We start from the raw sequence: 12392 nt of genomic DNA on the forward strand, positions 1-12392 counted from the left end.
TAAGAATAGTACATTACCTCGAGCGTTTACTGGGCCTTTCTTACGAGAGTACATCTCAAGGGAAGAGTCGGAACACAAATTAGCCTTTGGTCTTCAAACGGAGATAGGACTTTGCATGGATTAACCGCGATAGGCGACCAGTTCTGATGATGAAGAGTTAAACTTGAACTACTTTCCAACTCCTCGTCCAATAAAGTCAAGAAAGGGACTGTGGTTCCACTGGCTTCACGTTGGATAGGAACCGGCTTCGCGATACTGACGTCCGCCGGTCTCAAATTGCCCACACACCCCTCCCTCCAGTCTCCAGGATATTCGGGGAGGAATTTATCCCTTTAGAGTAAATGGCAAAATCCGTTATGCCGGGTGAGTTGGGTTTTTCGTTCGTTGTCCGATTTCCCTCGATTGAGAATGATACACAACTTTGGTAAAGCAATCAAGAAGAGATTCGAGCCCTGATAACTGCAATCGTCCCCTTCTGCGATCCTAACAACGTTTAATAATCCAACGGATTTCTCACAAGCATAAAAACATTAAGGTGAAATAGCGAAAGTCGAGTTTATTGGAAATTTCTCTTTATTTGAATGAATTTATATTCATTATTTATTATTATAAATTCAGTATTTTTCGTGGTCCGCTTGACCAATTAATAACATTCAATTAATTAAGGTTTTAAGTTGAGATAAAAAAGTCAGTGACACGAGCGGGATTCGAACCACGACCTTCCGCTTGATACGCCGCTACTCTACCACTTGAGCTATCGTGACTTCGATCCCCTCGGGCACTAACTTCCCATCTCAAAATCTCCCAAAATTCAAAAGGTGGGGTCCAAAAAATTAAAACTTGTGGGACTGTCCGGTACGCACCCCTCCAACCCTTCGATTACTTCCCCGCACCGTACCTTATGGAGCCGGGTCAATCCTTCTGCCAAAAGACAAATCGGCTTTGCACCTGCAATCACTGGCCACAGGCAAGAAAGCACCTCTGTAGATTGTGGTAAGAGCTTCACCGCCAATCCCCCAGTGAACTTCAGCCGCCCTAGATAGCACGTTAACATGTTGCCCGCTTTTTCCATAAATATGGTCTACCTGTTTCGTTGTTGTTGTTGTTGGTGTGTGTGTGTGTGTGTGTGTGTGTGTGTGTGTGTGTGTGTGTGTGTGTGTGTGTGTGTGTGTGTGTGTGTGTGTGTGTGTGTAGCGCTAGTTGGTTTTAATTGTTCTCTTGGCAATTACTTTGGATATGCTTTTAGGCTGAGTACACCAATACTTTTCGTGATCATTTTCGAGTTAAGTGGGGGGAGGGAATTGTATGGTTTTAGTTAGTTAGAGTTACTATTAGAGATAGGTTAAGTCATGCTAAGTTAGAGTTAGGGTTAGGGACGGGTTAGGTTAGGTTAAATAAGTACATATCCATGATTCAATGTTTTTCCTTGAGGTGGAGAAAATAAACGAGTGCAAAGCGCGAGTTGGTATATCAAACGACCAAACGACACGTTATTTACTTCACAGACTCTTTTTTTACTTGCTCCTTATCACTATCGGTTTATTTATGACTGCTATGATATGCCACCTTACTGTGGTTTTGTGTTTAAGCAATTTTTTTCCGCTTGGATTTTATGTCAGTTTGTGCGATTTAGGAGATAAACAGCGCAACTAGGCAAACTATAACCGGAAACAATATAAGTTAAGTTGTGATTTTTTCCTTTCGGGTATGCCAGTGGGTTTATGCTTAAATTCCCTTCTTTTTGGTCCACTTATGCCTGTCAAACGCCAATACAAAATTTACTTATTGCTTACATCGGGCCAATTAAAAAATATATATATATTTTCAAGAACTTCACTAGTTTTCGTGGTCCGCTTGACCAATTAATATCTTCCAATTAATTAAGGTTTTTGGTTGAGATAAAAAAGTCATTGTCACGAGCTGGATTCGAACCCACGATCTTCGGCTAGATACGCCGCTGCTCTACCAAGTCAAGATAGCTCAAGTGGTAGAGCAGCGGCGTATCTAGCCGAAGATCGTGGGTTCGAATTCCGCTCGTGACAATGATTTTTTATCTCAACTAAAAACCTTAATTAATTGAATGATTTTAAAGAAGTTTTTTCCGTCCTTAAAATCGTTTCAAGAGTAAAATTTTAGAAAACACAGGTCAATAAAAATACCGTAATAAACACGGTGAAAATTACTACCCCTGAGGTCGATTGTAGGTTATTTCCAGGTGGGTAATTTGCAACCGTGGCCTTTTGCGTACACGTGACGAATTTTCCTTGAAACTCCACGTCGAATAATTGAAAAATTCGTCTTTCTCCCATGGAAGCAGAAATGCATTCTTATCCTGTTCAATACATATCGAGGATTTATTTTTTTTTAGAAACCACCTGACGTATTGCGCCCCGGGGGTCAAAACAACTTTTTTCTACCTCATTTCACCCATTAATCGTAGGTCAGGAGCGTGCAGGAGTTGCAGTGAAATCCAATTACTATGCCATTTGTGTTGAATTATCACCAAGATCCAGCTTCGGTTTTACTAAAGGAAAAATAGAAATATTGCCGGACGGTTCTAAATTATCAAAAATTTACGACGCCAAGAAAGTTGGGCAAGGCCGTTCGAACGAGTCTGGATCTGGAAGACGCATTGTGGTCCAAGGGGCCAAAAGTGCAGAGGTTTTTTCCTCATTTCACGTATCATGGGTCGAGAGAGTTTTAGTCAAACAAAAGTTAGGGTTAAAGACAGGTTAGGTGTGGTTAAGTTAGAATGCTGACATACAGTCCAGAGAAAAAATCGTGACGCGGTCTTCAGAAACACCACGAGAAAAAGAAATATGTGCACGAAAATGTGAAGCAGAATTAGAGTATAGAAGATTTTAACGTTGATGAACACCAGTACACTGAAGGAAATGTCCTAAAAATGCTACAAAAAAAAAAACACCTCCGTGGTTTGCATTCGGCACGACTGGAACGGAGGGAGCCAGGGACTGACACTATTGACTCTCCCTGCTGATTTGGAAGAATAATCATTACAAATTATGAAAGGCTGTTGTTGGTAGAATTATGAAAAGTTCTTTCATACACTTCAGATCGATTATATAGGTAATTAAATTAGAAACCATACCTGTTTGTACGAACTGGGACAATATAATGAAAAAAGGACACAAGGTTTACATTTCCCACTATTGGGAAGGGACTTCTTATAAACCTGACGTCGTGTGTTTGGTGGAACTATGGGGAGCTTTTCTAATATGTATATGTTTTTGGCTGGATACGCTATTTTTTGGGTGACCTTTTTTGCCTCTTCGATTTCGGGTTAGTGGGGAGTATGGGTTGGGCTAGGTTAAGTTAGGCAGAGTTAGAGTCCTTTTCTAACATCAGTTCCACAAATAGATCGATGCTTTGCATTGGGTGGAACGATGAAAAGGCTTTTTTTGCATGGATTTGTTTTTGAGCTGGGTGCGCAGAATTTTTTTTGCATGTCCATTTTTGCGTAGGGTGGGATATGTTATTTTAAGTAAGGTTAGGGTTAGGATTAGGGACATGTTAAATTAGGTAGAGTTAGAGTTAGGAGAGTTATGTTAAGAATGATCAGATTAGGTAGGGTTAGGGAAGGGTAAGTGTTAGTCGGAGGTTAGGAAAGTTAAGCTAAGTGAAGAATTGATAGGGATGAGTTAGGTTAGGTAGAGTTAGGGTTTGGTATAGGTTTTTACTTTGAACTCAACCTCTGTGTCTTCTGTATGTTAAAATCAATATGTCAGCAAGGTAAGTATATAAAGTTTTAAAAACAATAACCAGATTTGATTAACCGGAATGCTTTGACCCTCTTACACTTTGTATTGGCATGTAAGAAGTTGGCATCTCCTCTCTCCCTACTTATAACCTTAACTTCGGTCCGAAATTAGACTTCGTGAGGTCAAGTGGCTCGACTGTAAGTGTGCGGAGATCGTTTTGGAAACAGATTCATATTTTGGTGGAATTGTGGAAGTTTTTCATTTTATTTTGACTGCAGGCAGATTGGCTCTGGCTCTGAGAAGATTTTTTGATTAAGAACCTTTAATTTTCCTACATTAGCGAGTTAAAAGAAATTTGAGGGGTCTGAAACACCCAAATGAATCCGGGAAATTCAACCCAGGTTCTCTATGTGACACCATAAAAATCACCAATCAATCGATAGGTTGTCAGTGAACTTTAAAGGCACAATAACTTTATTGAAAATGACACAGCTTCGAGTTAAAAAATGAAGGAGCCTCGCCCTGCTTACAACCTCGTCGACCATACGAATACTGTTTTTTTTCTTTTTTTTAACAATAGCATTTTTTTTAATGTTTGAATTACATAGAAAAAAAATTATTCACTAAGGTTTTGTTATCAAGCTAATAGATCGTATTTATCAAGAAGAACTTGATTTTTCGGAATATAAGACCATTTTATTACATGAAATTACATAATAGGTGAAAGATTATCATGTTAATCGTCATTAAGGTTTTGGGTACATAAATTGCAAAAAAAAGGTAAGCAAATAGGGCTTAATTGTCGTTGGGGCTGGGCAAGACATGTATGCAGTGACAATTACATGGCAGCATCGGCTTAAGACAGACCTTTCTCCGAGGATCAAGTCCCGTTCTCCAAAAACAGAGAAAACCCGCTTCCAGGGAGAAAGTAGGGCCATCTTTCCAGTGACCATTATCTTTCATTTTCAAACCGATTACATGTGACAGAATCACGTGGATAGACAGATTGAGAAGTCCGCCTCCGGGATTGGAATCGGTGTGACTTTTTTTTTAAATTACGCTAAGTTATAAATTTGTATTGGCCGGGCAGATTTTTGAAGATAAAATGCACGACGGGAAAAGGAATGAAGTCGTTTCACCCTGTGACAACCCGAGGACTATTATTAGTGACAATGCAAAAGTTGTTGCACTCCGGGTTGAAAAAATTCATCCGTCATATTCGCCCGAGAAAAAAAACCCGTCACAATTCCCACTGTTTCGGTCAATATACAATTTACAGCTCGATCATCTACGATTATTCTGACTCGCCTATTCTACCTAGTTTCCTTTTGTGCTATTTTGTCCAGTCACTAACCAACAGAGGACGGCAAGAAGTCGAAACAGTGTCTGACTAGAGATGATTATCATGCCAAACCAAAAACGTGAGATCTAATAAGAGTGAGAGAGAAATAGAATGATTGAAAGCAAGAGAGAGGAAGAGAGAGAGAAATAGAGGGAGAGAGAGAGAGAGAAAGAGAGAGACAGACAGAAACAGACAGTCAGAAACAGATAGTGAGGCAAAGAGAGAGGTGAGAGAAGGAATGATAGAATGGTTGAAACAGAGAGACAGACAGAGAGAAACAGACAGTCACAGACAGATAGTGAGGCAATGAGAGAGATGAGAGAAGGAATGATAGAATGATTGAAACAAAGAGAGAGAGAGACAGGGAGAGAGACAGACAGACAAAAAGAACTGGCTGACGGATTAAAACAGAGATGCATGGCATGCCAATCTAAAAGCTGGAGACATAATGTGGGCGAGAGAGAGAGAGAGAGAGAGAGAGAGAGAGAGAGAGAGAGACAGACAGAGTGACAGAGAGACAGAGAGAAACAGACAGTCAGAAACAGATAGTGAGGCAAAAAGAGAGGTGAGAGAAGGAATGATAGAATGATTGAAACAAAGAGAGAGAGAGAGATGAGATAGAAGAAAGAGAGAGAGACAGACAAAATGAACTGTCTGACGGACATAAACAGAGAAGATTGGCATGCCAAACTGAAAGCTAGGGATATAATGTGGGCGAGAAAAAGAGAGAGAAACAGATAGTTAGAAACAGATAGTGAGGCAAGAGAGAGGTGAGAAAAGGAATGATAGAATGATTGAAAAAAAGAAAAAGAGAGAGTGAGAGGGTGGTGAGAGAGAAAGAGTGGGCGGGAGAGAATGATAGAATGAACCAATCGAGGAAAGCAAGAAATAGTGAGAAATGGGAGAGAAGAAGACCGAAAGAGAGAGAGAGAGAGAGAAAGAGAGAGGGTGACGGAGAAAAAGAGAGAGAGAGAGAGAGTGAAAGAAAGGGATAGAGAGAATGAAAAGAAGAAAAAAGAGACGAAGTGAGAGAGAGAGAGAATCAAGAATATGAAGAAAGCGCGTGAAAGTGAGGGAGAGAATGATAAAAGGAAGAACCGAAAGAAAGGCACAGAGAGAAAGAGAGAGAGAGAGAGAGAGAGAGAGAGAGAGAGAGAGAAAGAAGAAAGAAGAGATTTCACAATAAAATGTATAACTCCATTGTCTAAGATCTTCCTGACCGGCCTACCCCCTTGGCTTTGTTTTTCAATGTTTTAGTCAAATCTACAACTACTGAACACTGCGAGAAGCCAAAACTGATGGATTAAAACAGAGATAGGCAGACCAAACTGAAAGCTTATCCTTCTGCACACCTCAAGAATTCATCTCACAACAAAATGTTTAATAATAAATTCAGACCCCCAAGGTTTTCCTGTCAGAGTAGGGCCACGAGAATATGTATACCATCGGAATCGGCCCAACAACATCACCCTTCAGAACCCCAAGGAACTCACTATGTAAAAGGTTCTAATTCATCCCCTGGAAATATATTAGTTATCAGTTTATCGATCTATCATATTGTTTGTCGTTTTACCAATAAATAAGTGGGAAAAGCCTAAAACAAATCCTTCGAATGCACTACCCGTGTCTTGTCGGATGGCCGGCGCCTATCGACACAAAGTAAGTCATTTTCAAAAAACAGGTCTCTGCCGGGGAACTTCTTTCAAACAAGAATAAATGATTTCCTGGCACTTTCAAAGCTGAATCCATCCCCACCATCGCAGAGTCAACGGGACCAGCTACTAAAGTGCTCATTAACGACCATAACAGAGCGCCCCGTTTTTCCTCCTAGGCATAAATCATTAACCCTTTTCTTAATTTGTAATAACAAAATTCTAAACAATAAGGCAATATTTAGGCTTAAGATTAGTAGATTTAAATTCAAATTTTGAAATTGAGAGTATTAACGTTGATTTCATTTCATTTTCAACCTCTTACAGATATCAAATTTTTAAAATTGTATAGCGACATATTCATTTTCCAATGCGTTGTTATTTGCTATATTTTTGACTTTGTTTTACCGATTTTTCAAATTGCACTTGGCAAGAAGAATCAGAAGAAAAATCATAAATTAATACATGATAAAGTGGGTTAATAGATTTTTCTCCCAATTATCACATAATTATTTTGTTTAATTCTCTTCAAGATCCAAGTTTAATGTACAAACAATAGCTGGCAGGGATGTTGAAGCATAAAAAATGATAGAGAGAGACCTTGAGCATCAGGAAGGACTTAAATTCTAGGCCTTAGAGGGACATAGACTCTGAGCTTTAGGAGAGACTGAGGCTTTGGGCGACAGGAAAGACTTAGACTCTGGCCCTCAGGGGAAACTTAAACTCTGGAGTTTTGGGGAGACTTAGGCTATGGACCTAATGAGACTTATTCTCTGGGCCTTAGGGAGAAACTTAGGCTCTGATTTGATCTTCAGATTGACCAAAAATGAATAGACAGAATTGAATAAATTGACCAAGATTTAGTCTCAAGGATCACTATTACATCTAACGACTCTGAGAGAGAGAGAGAGAGAGAGAGAGAGAGAGAACGAGAACGTCTCTGAAGAAGCATTATGGAAAGAGAGAGAGAAAGATATAATGATCGAAAGATCGAACGAAAAAAAGAAATAAGGAGAGAGAGAGAGAGAGAGAGAGAGAGAGAGAGAGAGAGAGAGAGAGAGAATGTTTGTTGATTGATTTTTGTTTTATTTATAGTCACAGGACTTGGAGATATACTGAGAGAGATAGAGAGACCCACACACACACAGACAGACAGTCACAGAGAAAGGGAGTGTACAGTTTTGGGTTCGTATGTTTCAAAAACCACGTGCTACAGTGTCACTTCCAGCCAGGTATCAGTTGTCAAAAGAGAAAAACAGAGAGAGAGAGAGAGAGAGAGAGAGAGAGAGAGAGAGAGAGAGAGAGAGAGAGAGAGAGGGAGAGACCTATCGTACTTCAGAAAACGTTTATTGTCAGTCGGAAAACCATTACGCTGTACAAATCAATAAAATTTTGGCTGCTGGACCATTTATTTTCAAGTAAGGAGCTTAGGATTAAGCAAAAAAAACTTGAAACTGTTAAAAGCCGAGGGAAGATGACAGAAAAACAAACAGTAACAAATGTTAACATTGTTATGCAATACGTATAGATCAATTGTTTACGTTTTTTGGAAAATTAAAAAAAAAAAATTGGACAAAGTACAAGAAGTATTCTCTTAAATTGTGTCCTCGACATCTTAAGATTTTTTCTAAGTTACACGAACCATTTGTTTTCGCTTTTATCCAAAACAAAATGGCCTTAAGATTAAGATCTTTAATATACAATAAGGTCAAAAATTGTCCGGCGGTATAATTAATTGAAAACGAGTGTGCCCTCTTACCTTTCTCGTAGAGAGAGAAGGGATGATGGCGGTGTGGCAGGTGGTGTTGTTGTTTTGGACGCATAGGATAGACTGGATCTTGAACGTTCCAGTTACACCATCCCCCACCTAACGAATGCACACAATTAACCCAATTCAAAAGCCCGACACATAGGAGAAACTTGAAAAAAGAAGATGAAGAAGATGAAGAACTGAAGCGGCCAGAGGTTCGTATTAATAATGCTGGGGAGTCGCTGAAAGTTATCGTCTCATTCGGAAATTTAGGTGATTTGGAGCACTAGATGTGTAAATCTGAAAAGAAAGGATATATAAAAATAAATACATGTTAAAAAAAAAAAAAACAAGGAAAACTCTGACATCTTACTTATCCAACAGGATAATTAATCATAAACACCGAAACCCCCCCCCAAAAAAAATATCCATCCTAATCTGTCTCTTCTGTATAATCGCTGATCATCTTTTTCTTCCTATTTTCATGGTATATTTTTTATCTGCATTGTTTCTCGATTCCGCCAATTTTATCACACGGGAAAAATTTTCGTATAATTAACTATTAAATTTTTATTTTTTTATTACTTGTATACCGGGATAATTAAATAAGGAAGTTACAGATAAGAGCTATCCAGCTGTATAAAACCAGCCGAGATTAATAGGATGGAAATGGGATATTATTTTGTCATATTTCATCTCCTTTGCCTATGCTCGCTGTGTTAATTTTGTAGGACGAGGATCTACGTTTCGCCCTTTGCACGGCCGTGCGAACGCACGCTTGCGGTGAAAGAGAGAGAGACAGAGAAAGTGAGGTTGCGAGGGAGAGAGAAAGAGTGAGAGTAAGAGAGAGAAATAGAGAGCGTGAGAGAGAGATAGAATGAATGAAAAATAAAGAGATAGGGGAGGAAAAGAAATAAAGAGAGAGAGAGAGAGAGAGAGAGAGTGGATAAAAAATAGAGAGGGAGAGAGAGAGAATTAATAAAAATAAAGAGAGAAGGGAGGGGGAAAATACAGAGAGAGAGAGAGAGAGAGAGAGAGAGAGAGAGAGAGAGAGAGAGAGAGAGAGTAGGAGAGAGAGAGAAAGGATAAAAAAAATAAAGAAAGACAGAATGGATAACAAATAAAGAGAAAGAAAGAAAGAGAGAGATAGGGGGGAGGGAAAGAAATAACGAAAAAAAAGGGAAAGAAGGAGAGGGAGAGGGTGAGAGTTGATGAAAAAATAAAGAGGGAGAGGGGAGGGAAAGAAAGAAAGAGAAAAGGAGTGAGAGAGAGAAGTAATGAAAATAAAGAGAGAGCGTGAAGGCAAAGAAAGAGAAAAAGAAAGAGAATGGTAGAAAGAACGAAGGAAATAGAAAGGGAAAGAGAATGGTAGACGAAGAGAATGATAGAATGAAATAAATAAATAATGAGATAGTGTACGTGAGAGAGGGAGAGAGAGAGAGAGAGAGAGAGAGAGAGAGAGAGAGAGAGAGAGAGCGTGAGCGTGAGGAAGAGAGATTGGATGACCAAATAACGAGACAGAGAGTTGTTGTTAATCCTCAGTGGTAAAAAATTTGCATTAGAAACTACAAAAAAAATTAAAAAAGACGCTTTAATTGAACATGCAAAAGAAATTGATCGGCAATCGTTATATGAAACAAGAAATATTGACCAAAAGATAGACAAGTTCAACAAGGATATACTGAGTCTACTAAATAAAGATTTAGAAAAACATTTTCTTTATCGTGCCAACGTTTCAATCTTTCAATTAATTAAGGTTTTTAGTTGAGATAAAAAAGTCAGTGTCACGAGCGGGATTCGAACCCACGATCATCGGCTAGATACGCCTCTCCTCTACCACTTGACTTCGATCCCCTCGGGCACCAACTTCCCTTCTCAACCGCACCTTTTTTTTAATTTTCCCTCCTTTTTGCCATTTTTCAAATGTCGTGTAATCTATTTGATTCTCGGCGACAAATTAAATGGCCACGGAGAGCTTTAGTGAAAAAAAATGGCAAAAAGGAGGGAAAATTAAAAAAAGGTGGGGGTTGAGATGGGAAATTAGTGTCCGAGTGGATCGAGGCCACGATAGCTCAAGTGGTAGAGCAGCGGCGTATCTAGCCGTAGATCGTGGGTTCGAATCCCGCTGTGTCACTGACTTTTTTATCTCAACTAAAACCTTAATTAATTCAAATATATTAATTGGTCAAGCGGACCACGAAACTAGTGAATTTAATAAGTTTCTATCTTTATTGAGATCATCTTCAGAGCCTGGGATTTATAAACATTGATTAAATTATACATACATTATACAATGATGTACACAATGTGGAAATTATAGGTTTAATTAAACAAATTCAAAGTGTGTGTTTTCTATGTAAATTGATGACTGTGATTAAACCTAAAATTTCTATCATTGTATAAATTCATTTTCACACCTTACATATCTTTGTATAATTTAAACAATTTCAATTAATTAATCTTTTTATGTAAGGTTTTGGTTGAAATGAAAAAGTTAGTGCCACGAACGGGAAAAAGATTAATTAATTGAAAGAAGTAATTAATAGACCACTAAATATAATGAATTTAATTTAAACAATGTTCATAAATCCCATGCACTGAAGATGATCTCAATAAAGATCGAAACGTAGCACGATAAAGAAAATGTTTTTCTAAACCTACATCACATAAGAACGCATCTCACGACCTCCAAATAATCATTAATTAACGGTCACTAAATACCACACATTTCTAATAAATTAATTCCCACCAGTATTGGATCTGAAGAAAAGAAAAATTCCTATAAAATGGATTACAAATGAAATAATGACGCTCAGAAAACACCGGGACAAAGCTTATAAAATATATCAAAAAATCCAGGCCCTGAGTGATTGGGAAAACTACTTTTATATTATTAAAGTGTTATTGTAATATGTGTTATAATAAATAAATGTGTTATAATAATAAACAGAAAATAAGAAACGAAAAAATAAACACTTCCATGACTTATGTCAGTATAATACAAACACAAAACAAAAGTGAAAAATAGTTACAAACTATGGTGCCGGAAAACAAAGAGATACAATGACGAAATCAAAGTAGATCTTGACGAATTAAACAGAAATCCAAAATCAAAGAAGTCACTATAAGGGATGTATTAAAAGCGATGTCCGGATGCAATAAAGGTAGACGAAGTGCCAATAAAGTTGCTAAAAATCATAAAACATGAAGTGAGTCCGGCACTTAATCACATATTTAATCATATTTGATGAAGTGCCGGACTCATTTCGTGTCCTATCATTTTTCATATCATTGCATCCGAGGTTTTTTCGGACATCGCTTTTAATACATCGCTGGCGGTGACTTCTTTGATTTTGAAGTTTTCTACTGTATATGAATATGCTTGATCTCTGTAGGATCGCGGGATCTCAGGGTTTATTCGGCTTTCAGCATTAGTGTTGCAAAATAAACTGTTTAATTCGTCAAGATCTACTTTGATTTCGTCATTATATCTTCTTTGTTTTCCGGCACCATAGTTTCTGACTACTTTCCACATTTGTTTTGTGTTTATATTATTCTGAAATAAGTCGTGGATGATAAATGTTATGGTTTATTGGATATTATTAAGTCAACTATACTTGTTTATTTCCTTCTGTCTTTATTTGAGGCACGCCTTTCACTCACTGTCAGAATGAATAGTCCGTTTCTTTTGTTACTTGTCAGATCGAAGTCGTTTCCATGTATTTTTGGATGTGTACTTTTTGGCTTTTGCATGTGTCTGTCCTACCAGAACACTGTGTCCTTTTGACGTCATTTATGATACAGACAGAAGATTATGTTGAATATCAGGAACAATGATGCCTTCAATAGTCAAGTTTTTGCCCTGGCATTTGACCTTTAGTGTTCTAATTTTGTTTCCCTTTAACACTTTACCATTTGCTATATAGATG

At 38.1% G+C, this 12392-nt stretch overlaps 1 protein-coding gene across 3 annotated transcripts in view; it reads right to left on the reverse strand.

Annotated features, from left to right (window-relative positions):
• Window positions 1-8542, reverse strand: part of LOC106664068 (otopetrin-2-like) — a 35492-nt gene extending 26950 nt beyond the window's left edge. The window contains exon 1 of one of the 3 annotated variants that reach the window (XM_024226021.1): window positions 8473-8542. In XM_024226021.1, coding sequence (XP_024081789.1) covers window positions 8473-8536 — 64 coding nt within the window. In that variant the 5' untranslated portion in view covers window positions 8537-8542. Of the gene's footprint in view, window positions 1-17; window positions 46-8472 lie in introns of those variants that run through there. The other 2 variants (XM_014389448.2, XM_024226022.1) reach the window with 2 other exon arrangements.
• Between the last annotated feature and the right edge of the window lie 3850 nt (window positions 8543-12392).

The sequence above is a fragment of the Cimex lectularius genome, unplaced genomic scaffold, assembly GCF_000648675.2.
Source record: "Cimex lectularius strain Harlan isolate CLEC.00 unplaced genomic scaffold, Clec_2.1 scaffold82, whole genome shotgun sequence".
NCBI classification, from domain to species: Eukaryota; Metazoa; Arthropoda; class Insecta; order Hemiptera; family Cimicidae; genus Cimex; species Cimex lectularius.